The sequence below is a fragment of the Callorhinchus milii genome, unplaced genomic scaffold (genome assembly GCF_018977255.1).
Source record: "Callorhinchus milii isolate IMCB2004 unplaced genomic scaffold, IMCB_Cmil_1.0 Scaffold12, whole genome shotgun sequence".
Taxonomy (NCBI): domain Eukaryota; kingdom Metazoa; phylum Chordata; class Chondrichthyes; order Chimaeriformes; family Callorhinchidae; genus Callorhinchus; species Callorhinchus milii.
This window is the reverse complement of record NW_024704753.1, coordinates 19,858,245-19,877,288: the sequence shown is the minus strand read 5'-3', so window position 1 is coordinate 19,877,288 and position 19,044 is coordinate 19,858,245. Positions and strand designations below refer to the sequence as shown.

General features: G+C 42.3%; 1 protein-coding gene across 6 annotated transcripts in view; it reads left to right on the top strand.

The window, feature by feature from the left end:
- Positions 1 to 8,974: 8,974 nt before the first annotated feature.
- tasora (transcription activation suppressor a) overlaps positions 8,975 to 19,044 on the top strand; it is a 23,223-nt gene continuing 13,153 nt past the window's right edge. For all 6 annotated transcript variants that reach the window (XM_042339441.1, XM_042339439.1, XM_042339440.1 and 3 more), the window contains exons 1-14: positions 8,975 to 9,438; positions 10,769 to 10,917; positions 11,071 to 11,163; positions 12,258 to 12,330; positions 12,511 to 12,602; positions 12,745 to 12,879; positions 13,125 to 13,252; positions 13,614 to 13,633; positions 14,232 to 14,337; positions 15,055 to 15,158; positions 16,712 to 16,815; positions 17,159 to 17,231; positions 17,365 to 17,439; positions 17,916 to 18,641. In XM_042339441.1, the coding sequence (XP_042195375.1) occupies positions 9,063 to 9,438; positions 10,769 to 10,917; positions 11,071 to 11,163; positions 12,258 to 12,330; positions 12,511 to 12,602; positions 12,745 to 12,879; positions 13,125 to 13,252; positions 13,614 to 13,633; positions 14,232 to 14,337; positions 15,055 to 15,158; positions 16,712 to 16,815; positions 17,159 to 17,231; positions 17,365 to 17,439; positions 17,916 to 18,641 (2,254 nt within the window). In that variant the 5' untranslated portion in view covers positions 8,975 to 9,062. The remainder of the gene's footprint in view (positions 9,439 to 10,768; positions 10,918 to 11,070; positions 11,164 to 12,257; positions 12,331 to 12,510; positions 12,603 to 12,744; positions 12,880 to 13,124; positions 13,253 to 13,613; positions 13,634 to 14,231; positions 14,338 to 15,054; positions 15,159 to 16,711; positions 16,816 to 17,158; positions 17,232 to 17,364; positions 17,440 to 17,915; positions 18,642 to 19,044) is intronic.

Here is a 19,044-nt window from a genome sequence, read left to right as displayed (position 1 = left end):
CCGGAGGGTTTTCTGCCAGCTCATTTTACACCCACATATGTCACACTGAAGACGACTATTGTTTGAGGATTCAAAGACCAACATTATACACATCATTTGCAAGTCTACTGGCGACATATAATGCAGACTGTTTGTCTGTCATATTGCTTTTTGTACATAATGTGCTACATGTATAATATACGAGGAATCTGAATTTTGCAAGGAACAGACTCCCCAGGGAGACAGTGGGAGCAAAAAGTTGTTATTTTCAAGAACAAATTAGATCGATTTCTGCTAGAAAATAATATCTGGGGAGTTGGCGTATCGTTTGGGACACGACATGTCAAGCGACTGCCATGAGGGTGGAAGGCGAACGAGATGGATCTTGGTCTTCTTTTGCTTAACAAATTCTTCTTATACACAGAACCTGCTTTTGTCAAAACTCCTAATTATGAGCAAAAACAATTCCCGTTGTGTTTAATGCAGAAGCTTGAGAATTCTATTGCTTTTTCACATTATCTTTAGCATTATTACTGTTAATTGACAGTGAATAACCTGCTTATTACAAACTACTATTTTACTTATGAAATGTTCAGGGTAAAATGTCAATACGATTTGTTATTGTAACGGAAGATTTCTAAAACGCAAATGGTTTCTTGTTGCTTTTTTTTAAAAACAGACTTAATCTCTTAGGCATCTTGCGGAAATATCAGAAAGTCTCCAAGCATAATTTGCCCTCCTCTTCTGAATGCATTTGGCTCCTTTTTCCTTCTACTGAATGTGATTCCAGAGACAGATGCTCATGTTTCCCTCACCTGTCCACTGCTGCTCATGTGTGAGCGGTGGCTGGGAGTATTGTTGGGTCTCTGATCGTGGTGGGTAGAGGACAGGTAAATGCTCAATCTGGTTTGAATCCGCTGTGACAGACACCCACCTGACCAAAAAACAAACGTTTCATTTAAATTTTGGGAAATGTTCAAATCAAAATCCAATAGTAATGAAGTTTATGGCAGCATAAAATATGCCACGGAATGTCAAGCCATATATTCTTCTGTGGATTATAATAATCCTTGCATTTGATCTCAACAAAAAATAGGCTACATGAGGAGACTATGGATGGTATGGATGGTAATACAGTGTACTTCCCTACAGCTTGTCACACAACACAATTAGCCATGGCCTAACCACATAAATCTCCTGTTTGTCTGTCCTTAGGCTGTGAGCATGTTCTCTTGCTATTCTTTGTATTTGTACCAACACAACGCTGAGCTCTTCAGAGACAAAGCGAGGCCAGCAGAGTGCATGCACCATTCGCAACGTCTGAACACGACGGAAAAGACCAAGTTTGTAATCATTGTGTTCTGCAGAAGGTTACTGCGATTATCAGTGTCGGATTGGTTCCCATCTCTTAAACATTGGTGTTGACCTCAACAAATGTAAGTACATTGCTTATTTTGCTGCAGTATTTTGTTTGTTTGTAGTCGGACATGAAATTATTGTATGAAGATAACCCTCTAGAATCATGACATTTTCTTCAGGTCAATTAAGTTACTAGCGTTGGCCGCCTGAGGTTATAATGGGATTTTTGTGAGTGATCATCAGTAGAAAAACATCATGTGTGAGAGGATTCCTTTGCCATTACCTGCAGCGACTGTAACTATGTGTGTTTTACAGTGTGTAAATCCCACTTTAAATGTGTTTATATAATTGCAAGTGCCTGACCCTAGCAGAAAGGCAACTCATTTTGGTAAAAAGTTCCATCGAACAGATTCCCAACAACATTATTCTGGCACCTCGTTGAGTGCATTTTCAAGCAAAAGTCTTGATTTGTCGACTGACCCTTTACACGTGAGCTTTTTCCAGGCGCATTGATTCCCAAGCCGGGAGCTATTCTAATAGAATCCAGTGAAATAAAAAGGAAGTTGGCATAAGAGCTTTGTATTCTAGGAAAAGGAAATCCCACCAGAATAGAGCTGGAGACTTGGGAATTTTAAAGATCCAGTAAACATTAAACCGCAAGAACTTTCCATGGATTTCAGTTAACTGAAAAGCTAGTTCTGAGAAAGTACAGAGTAACTTCTGCTGTATTTAAATAGGTGAAAACCTTGGAGGTCAGCCAGTCAGAATACAGTGAATCAATCTGAATCGCTTGACTGTAAAACAAATGGGAAAAAACACAACAAAAGAAAAAAGATTTTTTTTTGATTTACTGCCGACTGGAACAGGAGCAAAGTCGCTGACTTAGATAAGGGAGAGGAGAGTGGTGCTGAGAGGGTGATGGATGTAAAAGGCAAACATTGCCTGTGTGCGATGGTGTGAATATAATATCTCCCGTGCACACTGAATAGCAATGACATCAGTTTCCACTCTAACTGCATCCACTTTACAATATATTATTTCAAGATAATGGAAATGTAACAAATTGTCCATAATTTACATTGGTCACTGGCAAATGTGAAGCGCGATAAACTACAATAAGCAAATTAATATATTAAGCTCTGATCGGGCAGTCATTTGGATGTGGTCGACAAGACTGGATTAACAGAATAGCGATAGGAATGTGTCTGCATCGTGGGCACAGATCAATGTGAATCCAGTCGACAGCTCAAAGATCTCTGAGTACATACAATCCTGCGTAATCCCAAATCAACACTAACGCTGTGATAGGAGGCGAGCTATGGGACATCACTGATATCAGGTGTTGCCCCCGAGGAGATCCCCCGAGCATCACATCAACAATTACAACAGTAGGAGAGGCAACACAATTGGAGAATTGGCCTCAAATGGGAAGTTCAAATGTGCAGGGCTATGGGGTAAGAGCATGTGATTGGGACTAGTTGGATAGCTCCTTCAAAGAGCTGGCAATTGCACAATGGGCCGAATAGTTTCTTTCTGTGCTGTAAGACTATCAATGGGAGGAAAATAAGAGATACTGAGGAAGTGAAGATAAAATTGACCAAAAAAAAGGAAATCCCAGGCCCCCATTTTAGCAGAAGCTGCTAGTCAAACAGCAGTTAGTAAAGATATCCATCCACACAAGCTGGACTTGCAGAAAACTGTTTGTTAAACTCAGATTGGAGCTAACATTGGAAATTGGAGAACAGATGTGAGATGATGCGATTTGTATGGACTAATTTTCTTATCTTTTAAAGGGTGAGAAGTGGGAGAGCCAGGCAACAAGGAGGTTTTATGAACAAAAGCTAATAAGCTGCTTTGCAATTTTTGGGACTGAAAAGTGAGCATGATTATCAGTAACGAAATGCAGACGCACCTGACCACAAACATTCCAGACTCTTTGGTGATGTCTGAATGTAATTAGGTTTAGTCAGACCAGCCCTGTCTCTGACCGGTACAGAGAGTAAAACAGTCAATTGAACGACCTGAAACAGCAAAGAATGTGAGACATTAACACACAAGCCAAACATATGTACAGTGCAGATTTTTCTGTAGGTAAACTCCGACCATTTCCTTTTCCCAAGGCCTGCGTGTAAACATTCAGCATTCCTCTGAAGTTCAGAGGCAAACTTTCCAGAGCAGATTGTGTAACAACATACAGCCATTTATACACCCATCACATGATCTGTTTTCTAATGGTTTCTGTGTTATCTTCTGTTGGGTAGTTAAAACTTGGAGAACAATTCTAAACCCTGTTGTAATTCCAACCTGATTCCAACCTGATTTCAAACCTAATCCAGCCCTTCCTTTAGCTCAATTTATTGGGCAAAATCTTATTTTTGACTTGACGGAATCGCAACTCCCCTCTGATATTTGCCCAGATAATGACACTAATGAGTAGTTACAGCCTATTTGGGGGCTTTGCTGAGCTGAATCCAACCCTATCCTCACCCAATGTTCAAATGCACATTCTTTCCAGCAGAATCTCCTCCTCCTCTCCCCAGCCCACCCCAGGAGATCCAGATTGTCAGCCCCATTCCCCCCCTCACTCCGACCACTACACTGCACTGACTCTGACTTCATTGTGATATTATGCACTGATGCAAAAAGATTAAAAACAGGAAGGTTTTACAATCAATCGCTGGGTAAGGACCATCTCTGTTGCTGCAAACAATTCCTTAAATACATCTAAAGCTGTCAGAATGTGACTCAGGGAGACAAACTGGGCAATTGATCAACTCCACACAATGTGTGACAGAACGTTTGAGCAGTTCTCAGATGCACAAATTTATTTAGTTCCAACTTGATGCAGCTTTATTATTAATTATTGTTAATATAAATTAACTTAATGAACAACGTCCCAAGAACAGAACAATGTAGAGACACTGCAATAGGTGAGTGGATTTGGGCTGAGTAGTTTTCTCCTCAACAGCTCCCTATATTTTCGCCCCATGTAAACAATGTCTCAGGATAGAAAATCTTCTGCGTTAGATTTTTTGGGATCTAGTTGCAGACTGTATGATACTGCCTAGGATCCCACACAATACAATTGGCTTTAAGCCACACTGAATGTCTGCAAGTCAGGGGCAAACAACATGTTTTATGGTGCACTGCAAGACTGAATTACAATGTTCCGAGAAATTATTATTTTTATGCTGTGCTCTTAACATATCAACTTAGTTAACGAATAGAGTTTTTTTTGTGTAACGAGAAACATGCTGGTGAATTGCGAGTAGCATGAATGGGCGTTTGTTGTGTGATGATTGATGCTGTAGTATATACATACTCCAGGCTGTACTTTCCTGTGCTGGGTAATCTACAAGTAGGTTGAAGGTCATTGAGTGAATCGCAGAGAAGAGAAGACATCTGTTCTTAAACAGCTTAAATTAACAAACAGAAGCCACAGCCTCAAGAATATTAACAAGGAAACAAACAAGAAACACCTCCCAGCCGAACCGCAGAGCAAAATGCAGAAAATAGAGAAATATAACTGACTGTGCACTCATTCCACCCTCAGCCACTGCCACTAAATAGTCAGATTCATCCTGTTCACATCCAATTTATCTTGTTAGTCAAATGAAATGCAATTCACACATCATTTCTCTAAAACAACAACAAAATTACATTTGTATAGTTGTAACTAAAGGTTAGATTGAAAATCTTTGCAACTGCAGTAAACATGTTAAATAGATTGATTAATGCTAGGCTATTTACTCGATGTACTGACTCCAGCTAGTCTAGGGTTCACATACCCCGTATTTATTTCCATTTAAAACGACTGCAGCTATTAATGGGATGTTGGATATACAGTACCTACTTTCTTTCTCTTTCTCCTCATTTCATATTGGTTTGTGTTAGAATGTATCCTCGCTGCTACTATTATCAATAATTACCCAAACCCTGTGCCAACTCTCCTTAACGTCCATGTCTAGTTGGGAGTCTGGCCTCATGGAGCCATGTTCTGTTCCCTCGCTGAAGCCTCAGGAATGCTGTGATAATAACCACCTTGTAATGACAATTCTTTTAAAAAAAATTATAAGCAGGAATTCCATAGTACCATTGGAGGGCTTTAACTTGGTACGTTCTTTAAATAGATTATACAGTCAATTCACTTTGCAGTATGTTTGCAAGTCGCTTTATAATATTAATAATATCCTTGCATTTGATATAGCGCTTTTCACGTCAGGAGGATGTCCCAAAGTGCTTCACAGAACACACCGTAAAGTGAATTAACTATACATTTGTGGGTGAACGCGGCAGCCAATTGCGCACAGCAACGTCCCACAAACAGTCATAGATTGAAAATTACCAATTTTTATTATTGTTTTTGGTTTTGAAGGGATTATTATTAGGCTCTGTATGGAGTAAGGAAACTTGCCCAAGGTTTCGCCCTCTGCCTGGAATTGAACTCAGGTCTCTCACTTGCAAAGCGAGAGCTTTAACTACTGAGCTACAGGACTCCACAGGGGCTTTGGGGATTGTTGTTATTATTTGCTGTTGTGCTATTCCAGTGCTGCTTGTGAAAGGCCGCATTAAACAAACCATCTCAAATTGCCTTCTCTATTAAATTGGCCAGTTTTCATTCCTTCTGCGATGTGTAAGGACACTGTGCCTGGCTCCTTTCTCTGCGTTGCAGGCAAGTGTTCACCAGCGTGAGAGGGGGTCAGCTTTGCCCTGATGATCACTCATACTGGGCTGGGTCCAGTCATTACACTGAGGGACTGGCAAACAATAATAATAATAATCCTTGCATTTGATATAGCGCCTGGTCATGTCTTCGGTACGTCTCAAAGGCTTCACAGAATGTACTGTAAAGTGAATGGACTGTATTTTGTGGGTGAAACGATTCTAGAGTTATCAAAATACCTTGGATTTATACTAATTTGGTGCTTTTTATATGCCGTTGTGACCATTGAGTCTGCGGAACACCACAAGTTGGCAGAACAGCTACTGACCAACGCTTCCTGACAGCTGTGCAGATGACTGTAGAGTAACACCGTCCCCTGCTGGAAGTTCTTTATATGACTAAAGGAGAAGGATAAGAATCAGGAATGGACATGATTAGAGGTGGTTAAGAATCCAGGAGGTGCTATAGAGATATGTTTGGTGTATTGAAGTAGCAATACTAACCAAGGCCGTGCCATTTCAAGATGAATAATAGTAATAACGTACATCTACAGCAGTTGGAAGACCTGTAACTTATTTTAATATTGACTGTTCAGCTCCTCCAGTGGCCGTCTAGGTAAAGACATCATCTGCCCCTGGACCGTGACCCGGGCTAAATTCTCCCAATTTCTACAGTAACTACAGATGATTGTAAAGGTCCGGCCACAACTTGTCTTGGCAGCTGATAATTACTAAGGCCACTCATTGAACTAATGCAAACTGCAGTAGTTGTTGTGAAAGGTGGAGAATTTAGAAGCTGCAGTGGTTATGGTAGATAAAACTGGTTAAACAGCAGCAGGTGCCAGTGGTTAGCCAATCAAACCCCATTCACGAGTACTACAAACTGCTGTGAAACAGGATTTTCAGCCTTGATGGTGAGTAGGACCTTTACATTGTTCAAGCTACAATGACACCAAACTTTGATCAACTCATCAAAGAGAAACAAGCTCAAGTTTCTCATTATGTGGAACCTGTGATTTGTGCTCAAGTACTACATTTTAATATTTGCTGCATTTAGTGCTTATGCATTACATTAATGTGTGTATTATATATTGTGGGTAAGAAATATTTTGTAAGCCAGATGTTTATTTTGCACTAAAGCTATTTACTGGGTTGCAACAGGCAAATGAGCCCAAAAAGGTTGAGAACCACTGGGACTCTACCCCGTGTGGGCGCTATATAAATGCAAGCTATTTTTGGTGGTTGTCTGAACAACCTGCACCAATTACACTGCATTATGTTTTGAGCTTGGTCTGGGCATTGCTGCTGTGTAATATTTTCTGTCGATCCTAGTGTCGTGGTGGTTATGATTGTATTGTCACTTTGCAATCTCCTATGTGATTTGAAGAGTCAGTGTCTTTCGAGGCCAAGACAACTCTCTTGTTTATTGATAAAGACATCTGGACTTAAGTTTGAAGCAATTTATTAGGTCAAGTCACTCAAGCAGCTCTCCAGCAACACTCAGCAAAATAATGCACAGTGAGTGATCGAGCCCGGCGGACACACTGACAGGACTTCTCTTCAGAAGTAAAAGGTGTAGCTGTGTCTTCTCGTATATTTCTGTACTTTGATACTTTACTCAAACACAATTTAGATTGCCCATAACATCCTGTCTACCATGTAATTCGGTCCTAAATGGCACTGACGAGTTACCACAACATCCTGTCTACCATGAAACAGAGATAGCACGGTTGAATATGGGTTTGAAGAGGACAGAACGTCTGTCGGATATCAAGAGCTAACTCTCTAGAGTTGAACATCAACAAGTCCGAGGCCCTTCTGATTGGCTCCCATCGGCACCTCCTCACTTCAGGCGCTGCCAGCATCACCATCCAAGGATGCACCTCACTGAGCCAGTCCAGAAACTTTGCACCTTGTTTGACCCTCAACTATCCTTTCTACCCCACATTTGAGCCATGACCCGGTCTGCCTTCACGCAATGTCGCCCGGCTTCACCGCTGTCTCACACCGCAGGTCGCCGAGACCCTCACACACTTGACTATGCAAACTCCTTGCTTGTCGGCCTCCCCAACTCCTCTCTCCACAGTCTGCGGATCATCCAGAACTAACTCTGCAGCCCATGTCCTCCAGTACCAGGTTCCGTGACCCCATCATCCTCACCCCCACCAGCCTCCGCAACCCTATCACCCCATCCTCACCCGACTCCACTGTCTTCCCATCACACGGAGGATACAGTTCAAGATTCTTGTCCTCCCCCCAACCTCTGCCACCACCTCCTCCTAACACCCTGCCTCCTGCTCCCTCTGCCCAGTGGGTTCTGGCTTGCGTCTTGTGCCCTCCCCCCTCTGCCCCGCCCTTTATGGGGAGTGCGGGCAGGTTGGACTCTCTGCGATGCAGTCCCGATGTGAACGGCGCTATATAAATGCAGGTTGTTGTCGACAGTGCGCACATAATTTTGGGGGCATTGCCGTTCGACGTTATTAATCAATCCCGGGGTGTGACCCGGCGCCTGATCACGTCGTCGAGACGTCTCAAAGCGCTCCGCGGGACACGCCGTCAAGTGTAGTGACTGTGTGTTTTGTGGGTGAAACCCAGCGACGTCCCCACAAACAGCCGCGGGATCGAAGCCACCGAATAACCTGCAGATCATTGCACAGTGAAGCTGCGGGTGATGGCCATTGTGACAGTGACCCCACCCCCTGTGTGCAGCCCCCCATGACCAGGCCCCGCCCCCGTGTCGAGGCCCCGCCCCCATGACTAGGCCCCCCCCCGCGTACAGGCCCCACCCCCGTGTCCAGGCCCCGCCCCCAGCTTGGTTGCCGTGGATTGGCTAAGAAGATAGAGGCCCCGCCCCCATATCTGGTGGCCGTTGATTGGCTAGGACCCTGAAGGCCCCGCCCCCATATCTGGCGGCCGCTGATTGGCTAAGACGATGAAGGCCCCGCCTTCTATCTGGCGGCCGCTGATTGGCTGAGGCGGGGAAGGCGCGGAGCGGAGGCCATGGCGCCGGGAGCGTGAAGCCGCCTCAGCCCCTCACTCACTCACTCACTCACACACACACAATGGCGTCCAGCAGCGACAGCGACGACAACAGGCGGACCCAAGGCGCGGGGAGGCCCCCGAGCAGCCAGTGCGGCCCCGGGGCCGCCATCAGCCTGAGGCCGGCGCCGTCCGTGACCCGGAGCGGCTCGAGCTCCAAACAACAAAATGGCGAACACACGGCGGGAACAACAACAACAGCAGCTCCTCCTCCATCTTCATCCTCATCTTCCTCACCGCCTGCTGTGTCTCCTCAGGAGGCGGCCGCTCACAGCCACAGCGAGGAGCCCCCGGGCCCGGCCCCCGCCCCGCACAACAACAACAACAACACCAACAAACCCGGAGACCCCGCGGCTCGCAAAGCCTTTCACATCCCCAAGAAGAACAAAGAGAAGAAAGGTCTCTCTCTCTCTCTCACTCCCCCTTCCTCCCCCTCTCTGTCTCTCCCTCTCTCTCCCTCTCCTGTCTCTCCCTCTCCCTCTCTCTCTCTCTTCTCTCTCTCCTGTCTCTCCCTCTCCCTCTCTCCTGTCTCTCCCTCCCTCCCTCTCCTGTCTCTCCCTCTCTCTCTCTCTCTCCCTCTCTCTCTCTCTCTTCTCTCTCTCCTGTCTCTCCCTCTCCCTCTCTCCTGTCTCTCCCTCCCTCTCACTGTCTCTCCTCCGCGCTCTCTCTATCTGCCTCTCCCTCAGTCCTGATTAAATTAAGTTTATTTACAAATTTCGCCCACGAAACACACAGTCACTGCACTTTACAGTGTATCTTGTGAAGCGCTTTGCGGGGTCTGGAAGACGCGAGAAGGCGCTGTGTCGGACGCGAGGATTGTTATTATTTTATTAGATTCTCTCCCAGTTATCATCATCGTCCTTTCGACCGTTTCTGCTGGTATCTGCCCCCAAGCTGCGCGTTGCAAGCGAAGCTCTTGTTGACGAAAACTGACTCGTTCACTGGCACTTCAGAAGCCTTCTGCTTACAAATCAGTGCAACGTCAAATGCGGGGGAGTGGGAGGGGGTGTGGGGGCATTTGTGACTCACTGTACAACCAGCCTTTGTTCTTACCCACTGGATTAGTGTATTGTCAAACTCCGTCGCAGCCTTATCTACTGGGAGCTTTGGCTTTCATCCTGGGAATGCACGTTGTCCTTGAATCACGGTTGTGGAGCGTTCTTGGACAAAAAGAGCCTTTTGGTTCCCTCCCCTGTTCTTTCTGGAATTGATTAAGCTCGTTTGAGATGCCAAAGCTTGTTCGTGTTAGTTATTATATTCATTTCTAAAACCAGCACAATCTTAGAAGTGTACTACGTATAGGTTATCAAGGTAGTAAAATGCATGTTTCTTGAAGTATTTGAAATGTTGAAGAAAGGAGTTGGGGAATGCATATGATTTGGGCTATTACAGAGGCTGTGTTAGACATCTCATTCAGTATATTACTGTATTTGACAAAGTTTCTTATGCACCTCAAAGCATTTTCTATGATGTAGAGTGTGTTTGTAGACAAATGAGGGGGCAGTTTTTGCATATGTCCCATGCAAAGTCCCTCAACCACTGAAAATTTCCATTTAGTACATGGCTGTTACGGATCTTGGAACAAAGGTCTGTTTACCCACCAATATACTCCACTATTTCCTTCACGTGAATTTAGTTGCAGTCTATTCAAATATAGCAATTTGTTTTTTCCATACTCCCCCATCACCACCACTGTATCATTGTACTAATTGGATCCTTTTGCTTTCAGAACTTTTCCAATCTATACCCGTGGCCTCCAGAGAATTCAAGCAAGATATTTTGAAAATTCTCAGTTCTTCTTACCTGGAGACTTTGTCGAGTACTAATTTTGCTTATGTGAAGGCCAGCATGATTCACAATGACAAGCTGGAAAAAGAGGTTGGTGGATTGATTACTTGCACTGTCTTAAACGTGTCCAGGAATACTTCCCATGTGTGTGTGCCTTGGGATGTTCTCCTGACGTGAAAGGTGCTATACAAATGTAATTTGTTGTTGTGCTTGTGAATTAAATCTTTGTATCTTAACTTACAGTTCACGGAAAAACGGAAAGAATTGAGAACTGAGGGTCGGACTGAGAAGGAACTCGCTGAATTGTACGCTTTCTTGCTAGTTGACCCTTCAGAGGTGTGTGTGTATCTTTCTGTTTTAGTTTAAAGCAGTTTTGTTCAACTTTAGTTGAAGTAAGTCTCGTCTCTTTGGGGCTGCGTTGGCCTCGAGGTGACATGTCTGGAAACAGCAATTGATTAAGGAGCAGCCAAGCTGGCTTGTTGGCATGACTTGGAGGAGCAGATGAATCACTGGAAGTCTTCCCACTTGAATCCTGATAACTCTGCAAGCCAAAATCCTATTGGGAATTGTTCTCCTGGCTGGATAAGCCTCAGGAAGCTTACCGGTGTGGTCAATTCTCAAATGAAAATATTATAAGAATATATCGGATTGTTTCGCTATAAAGTCATAATCAAAGGCTACGGAATGTGGGGGTTAAGTACATCTGCACAAAAGAGCCAAGTCATGGTATAGTGAAACATAGTGGTTAAGGTGTTGCAAATTTTAAATGCTAGATGGCAAAAACAGGAACCTGTGACTTTGTGCACACCAACTTTATGTACTTGTATCTTGCCATATAAGGAAACAAATTGTCTGTCTATGGACATGTGAAAAGATAGTGAGTGAGGATGAGGTGCGATGCAGTTGAACTGGATGTCCATTGTCTCACTTCCTGTGCCATGCAAATTAAGTTTGAGCTTCGTCACACACTGATGAATCTCATGTCTCATACTGCACAAAGTTGGTATCGCAACATCAGGCTGCGCTGTTATCTAACCATCAACTCCAATAACAGTACCTCACACTCTGGGCTCTCCAAGGCTTGAGCCTTACTAACCTGCAGCTGAATTCCTCACAAGCAAGTAAGTAGGTGGCATCCACCCGAGGGGAGAATGCAGAAACCACCAACTTGTATTTATATAGTGTCCTTCTCCCGGGGTAAAGTCTCAGAGCACACTTCATATAAATAAATGGAAACCATACACAGGTTGAACTGTTTGGTTGTTAAGAATGGTCCTGGGTTTGTACTTGTGGATGACTACATGTAATAGATTGATGTACTCCGACCATGTACTTTGTGATAATGTACTTTGACTATTGGAACTGTAACTAGAACCAGATGTCCTATTTTAATACTGGATTAAACCATTGTTTTCTTATGTCTATCCTAGGCTTCCATCATTTGTGATAAAGGACTTGCTGTAGGGAAATCCAAGGTAACCATTCTTGGAAACCCTGCAATGGGTAAGGAACCATAATAATTGTTTTTCTCACAGATGAGAGTGGTTTGTTAATTTGTAAAGTTATTGCTGAAAATTATTCCAGGTTAATTATGCCCATGTATTTGGTTTAATGCAAGAGATATTCATAAAAGAATGACTAACCTGAGGATTCAATAACAGGTTTGCTCTTTTCTGTCCCCAGGTGTTTATCTTTCTAAATACTCTGATATACTTCAGCCCAATCCTTTGGATACTGGAAAACAGGCGGATATTATCATTTTCAAAATCATAAAGGTGGGTGTTTTTAGTTTCAGCTGGTTGAACTTCAGTAATCCCACCCCCAACAATCTGGCTTTTACTGACCTGCGCCGAATCATTTCTGGAATAAAGTGGGATACTTACCCTGCTCATTTCTTATTTTCTTTGATTATTTCAGGGAAGAGTAAAAGCTGTGTTTGATAATCCCACCAAGAACTTCACCCCTCCGACACCAAAGCACGATTGCCATGTTTCCAAAAACCTTAACCGGGTCACTTCACTCTTCACTTACAGAGCATTTGACATTACTCAGGTACATTTTGAAAACGTGCAGTGTCTTTTCAACACAATCATTGTAATAACCTCACAGTCATCCTTCGAAGTCTTTGTTAAATAAGAGAGCTGTTTATTTTCAGACAATCCTTAGGGATTGGAGTTCAGAATTTAGCTAATTGCTATTAAATGCAGGTGTTTGCTAAGCACGAACAGAAGTGATGTTCAGCAGAGAAAGATTGTATCCCAGTAACTTCATTAAACTTGCAACTCTTTAATTTTCAGTTTTATCTCTATGAAATTGGGAGTGAAGGTGTAAGGCAGATCCCGAGGCATGTTTGCCCATATGCTGTGGTCTCGTTTGTTTACAAGGAAGACAAGATTCCCAAAACCCCTAAATCAGCGGTGTTCAGGTAGGAACCTGTGCCTTATAATTCATATGAGCTTCCAGAAGAGTAGCTTCCTCCTGGAGTCCTCCTGTGTCAACAGTCTTAGACGCTAACCTGCGTGAAAGACACTATATAAATGCAAACTGTTGTTTTACTTTCATGGGGAGGGTAGAAAGAAACTAAAGCTGTTTTAGAAAAAGGTTCTCTGGAATATATTTTGAAAACTTATAAAGAATTAAATGTTCACTAGATTGCCCTAAGCATGGAATGTGTTTTGTGATTGGAGAGAGGCCGGGGGTGGGAGGAGAAGGAGATGGGACTATTTTTGAAATTGGATCTACATTGCTTGCATGAACAGTAAAATGAATTTCTTTCTGTTCTGCAGCATGGATGACATCCAGTCAGGTATGTATATTGCAGTTGTTCATATGTTTTAAATGTTATGTGAATTGTATTGGCTCCCTTCCTCTCCGAGCTCGTCCTTACACAGGCTGCAGACCATCCCGAACTGCAGAGCATGTCCTCCCCCACCACAGCCCATTATTGCTACGATCTTATTATAATTGTCAGTTTTCTATGAGAGAAATGATAAATGTAAGGGAATTTGTTTGTTCTTTTCCATGTTTGAAATAATTGAGATTTTTGTGGGGATTGATACAATATCATTCCCCACGAATCATTGCCTGTATTCATTCTTCTGCAGATGGAACTGGTGAAAAATATATTTTTATAGTTTATCTTCAGCCTCCAGGTTTTGATGATTAAATGTATTGAATATCTCACATTGTTAAAGAATCTAAACCTCTCAAAAGATCTAATTTTATCTTCACATTTATGGCTGCCCTGATTGTTCTCAATGAACATCCCTTCACATCAGTCCCAAGCTCCGTCTCACAGGCTCCTCTTGGAAGTGTTTCGAGATGTCCTCCTGACATGAATGTTGTGACATAAATGTACAATTGTTGTATTTTGGTTCAAATATCAAAGAGTTTTCTTTGTGCAGGAAAGTCTCACTACACTGTGTGGAAAGGACAACTGGTGAATAAGGGGCGATTTTTTTGCTTTGGTTCCCTCAGAGCAGCCTCCCAGCCATTCCTGCCTATGAAGTTGTAAGTAAGGTTGCTTCTTCACACATTATTGTTTAATGGAAATATTTGAAATAAGTAAATTTGATATTGGTTTTGCTGACCGTGCTGATGCTGTGAATTATATATAATAATAATCCTTGCATTGATATAGTGCTTTTCACAACTATATAGACAGTACAAGCACCAAAACAAGCCATTCGGACTAAATTGTCAGTGTTGGTGTTTATATTCCTCATTCCAATTGGGGGCATTCTTCCTAATTCTGTCCCTTGTCGGCCGTACCCCTCTTTCTTCCTGATATTGTGCACTGCACTCTCTCCATTGATACAATGTGCTTGTAGTATGGCAGACGGTGTTACAGGTGTGATCTAGCGAAGATTTTATGCACATTAGACATTGTTTCCTTGCACTTGTACTCTGTTCTTTATGACCTGTAAATCTGGGTGCTCAGATCTCTTTGTGAATGTAAGTTCTGCTTTGAAAGGCTCTGTTGGAAAAGAGAACTGCAGGGTTTCTCTGAGGTGGGCTGAAGACTGAAAAGTCACAAAAACTAACGTTCTGTGGAGAGTTTGAACCTCGGACAGGGTAGTTATACAGTGTTTCAAACACCTTGTCTGCTGTATGGTAATTAACTCAATGCATAATTTAGTTTAAAATATCTTAAAATGGATTATTTAATTTTGTTGGGCAGTCAAATATGTAAAACTTATTCTTATATTGAGTATTCTTCTATTTTAGACCTGAAAAACTTGATGTTGAAACTGTTATGAGCATCGATTGCTTAAAAACCAAAGTACCAGCGGCAGTGTTCCACAAAAATACTTTTTGTGGGTTAAGAGAAGGTAAGAGTTTGGTCTGATTAAGAAAAGCTGTTGTTTGTTGTGTGTGTTGGTATTGTTATAAATGATCAGAATGGCACTAATCACTCTATTTAGCATGTCATAAGGTGTGGGCAGAACAGAACCAGCTATTCTGTGTCTAGTCAAAGTATAGAAACAAGGACCTGAGAATAACAATCTTGCTTAACAATTCATTTATTACAGAAACCCATGAATATAGTTTCAGGTTAATATAACCGGCAGTAAGTATTACACTTAACTTCGAGTACGCCACTGATGACAATATCAGAGTTGTCAGCCAGCAGATATTCTCTTGGTTTGAGAGCAAGATAGCGAGGGTTGGATTGTTCATTGTGTAGGTAGGTGTGTAGGTGGCTCCCTGAACGTCTGGTGGGAGTTTTGCTTTGTTGATTATAGCAAAAGCTACAATCGTCTCGAAGGCATGATCAGGCACTATATCAAATGCAAGGATTATCAAAAGCGGTTCTCTACTGCATGTCCAAGCCGTTACACCCTAGTTGTTTCCTTCTGCATTTACTCCCGCTTCCGTAGTCTCAACACCTTGCTGAGTTTCTCCCAGTCTCACATGTTTTATCAGCTTGTGAGCATGTTTTGCAACCTTGACTAATTATTTTCTCATTGATGCAACCTTCACTACAACACATACAATGTGACAATGTGTACATTATTATGAGCACATTTTACTTTTATCACATGTTATACATTTATTTATGCAACCATCTTGGTCAAGAATAACAATACACCAACTGGGGCTGACCTTGCCCTGTTACATTCTGTAAACAATCAACCTTATTTGCATCAACAAGCAGATTATATTTCACAGCAGTGCATGTCCAGTGCCTTGGGATGTCCTCCCGACATGAAAGGCGCTCTATAAATGGAATCTTGTTGTTGTTGTTTAAGATGTTTCACTTCTATAGCATTTTCTGGTGGTACTATTGTATGGAGTCTGAACATCAGATGTATCTGAGCATTGTTCTGGATGGGCAAGAATGTTAGCAGCCTTGCTTTGTTAACGTGTGGTAGGTTTGGCACTTGAGTAACAAAACTAACACTTGATATCGTGGTTTCCGCGAAAGCCTAGTTGTGTATTTCTAGGACTTGCCCATTGAGCTTTGTGGTGAGGAGTGGAAAGTATACATTGATCATCTGCTCCTGATTGCTTTATTGTTCACAACAATATTGCTTTGCATTTAGCGGCATAAAATAAACAATCAATTCACGTTACAGTGCATCCTATGAAGCGCTTTGAGACGTCTCAAAGATGTGATAAGGCGCTGTATCAAATGCAAGGATTATTTTTATTACGATTGGCTCCAATTTAATTGGGTTGAGAAAGCGGAACAATATTCTGCCTCCCACTGCTCAAGAAAATTCATTCCTCCCTTTTCTTTCTCCCCCACCTTGCAAAAACATCCAAGTTTGACTAACCTATTGCTATGAATGTTCTTTGATTTGTGATTTCTTTAGTACTGAGCTGCGTTATTCATTATTTGCTAACCCAGGTTACCAGTTTCTCTTTGTTTTTTCCCCAGCGTTGAGGAATGGACTGTATTACAGTTTGTATGAGTTTGTGGAACGGGGAAAAACTGGTAGCAATTTGGAGGCTCTGCTTCATAAGCTGGAAGAAGATAAACAGGTGAGTGAATTGATGTTCTGGATGCTGAGATTTATGAAGTGTAATTATCACTGAAATAAATTACTCTCGTTCCCTTAAACATGGCTTTTCTTGCCCTGTATTCTGTGTGTTTGCTCAGATTGTAAATGGAAGCATAAATCTACCTGGTATTGAATTGTAGTAAATATTGACAAGCTTGTGTAGTGCGATGTAAATCAACGTGTGTGTGTGTATGCATGCAAATTTGCAACGAAAAGCAAGTAATCTCTTCTGTTTCTTTGAGTGTGTGCGTAAGTTATTGGGTCTTATCGGCTGTGCACTATGTTCAGACTATTTCAAAGACAGCCTTTGTTTTGATGCACAGGTTCTTATCAAACCACTGGGCGACCAGGGATTCCTGCTGCTGTTTTCTCCGTCAGAAATGGCTGGGAATGATGGTGAGTCTATTCATTTCTATTGAATAATTTTGTATTGATTGTCTGGATTGATCTGAGGGGTGCGTTCACCTAGTGTCGATGGAATTCTCAATCCGGATGTATTTTTATGTCTACTCCATTCTTTTTAAATTAGAATTTCAAGGCTCAAAGTCCAAGTTTCTTCAAGCATTGTTTTTGTTTCCAAAGCCTCGAATGATGTCCAGTGTTGGTAAGCAGACGATATCGTACGTGTGTGCGCATGTGTATTTTCTGTGGAGTAGCCAGAAAATGTCCAGGAAATAATTTGTATGTTATTGGCAGAATAAAGCTGTGCAGACTTGCAAGTTTCCACGGCAACAGTGGATGTAATTTTTTTCCTATTTCCAATCAACCTATCGTAATTCTGGGTTTAAAGCTAGGTGTGGGTCTCTTGACTCCAGAATTCAGAAATTTTATTTTACCAAAAAATATTTCCAGCCCTGGAGTGGAGAAATTATTCCAGAATGTTATCTTGTCACTATTCCTAGATTTTAGTGGATAATAAATTTGAGATAACACCCCCCCCCCCCCCGTATAATCTGTATTTATATCATTCCAAAGCGAGTGCTGCAAAGATAAAGTAAAAGAAGTTTAAATGTCCTCGGTTACATAACTTGAGAAATTGTCTAACGTATAACTGAGATCTTCCTGTCTGGTGTTTTGTAGAAGAAACAGAGAGACATGCGGAGACGACAGCAGTTCCCCACATTGGCCCTGAGGCATTACCTGAGCTGTCTACACTTGTTCCTGCGCTGCACTTTGCTCTGGACAGAATTCGGAAAGAGCTGCCCAACAGTTTACAGAAGACAACAATGGATGTTGCGTTTGAAAATAATCTGATGGGTTATTTGAACTGTTCAGGAAAAGAAGCTTCTGCTGAGAATGGGAAACCTAAATTCACCCTCCCTCCCTACGAGGAGAGACGGTTTTCTACAGTCAGGCAGAAGAGACCAAATGTTCACAGAATCCTGCGCTCGTACTTTTTCAACCCCTTTCATTACCAGTTTGACGTTTCTAAAGCTTTGGAGATGTTGGAACATCATCCAAATCGAGAGGCCAAGATTCCCAGTCCACCCTTGGAGTGTTCAGGAGACAAGCAGAAACTCGAACCACAGCCTGCTCCTGAGGAACCCATTAACTCCACAGTCACCAGCAGTATGGCTGACTACAACTTTATGATACCCTCTGTGAACATAGCTGATTACGACCCTGATAAAATTCAGGAACTTATTGACTTAATCCACACCAGGAAAAGGCACAGACCTGGTGAACCCAGTGTAGTGAATATCGAAGGACTTGCACATTGTATATCTGATAAAAATAATCTTGGGTTGAAAAGGAAGTTAGTATGTGTCACTGAGAGGAGTCATAAACGCATGAAGACCACTCAAGGTACTGCAAACTGTGTATTTTATATTTACTATATAAACGATTGATGAGCAGGGTTAGTGTATTGAGAGAAGAGAAAAATCAGGCATAAAAGTATCAAACAGTTCTATTTAACAGGACTCTGACTATAGAAAGTGGATTGTGGTGATTACTCTGATAGCTAGAGAGCGACTAAAGGAAGAGGAACAACAGTTTATTTAATAATCCAGAGACCCATCTGCTGAAGCTGCAAATGGCCTTGGAGAATTTGTCATTATTGCACGGAGTTAAATCGGTGGAAAGACGAGCAGCTTTGTTTTCATGGAAACTTGTATTTTTAGGAGCTTCCCAGAGTATATTTGTGGAATAATATTTGTTGAAAAATGTTATCTGTACCTTGTAGCAGGAATCTGATTTCAGGAAGTTT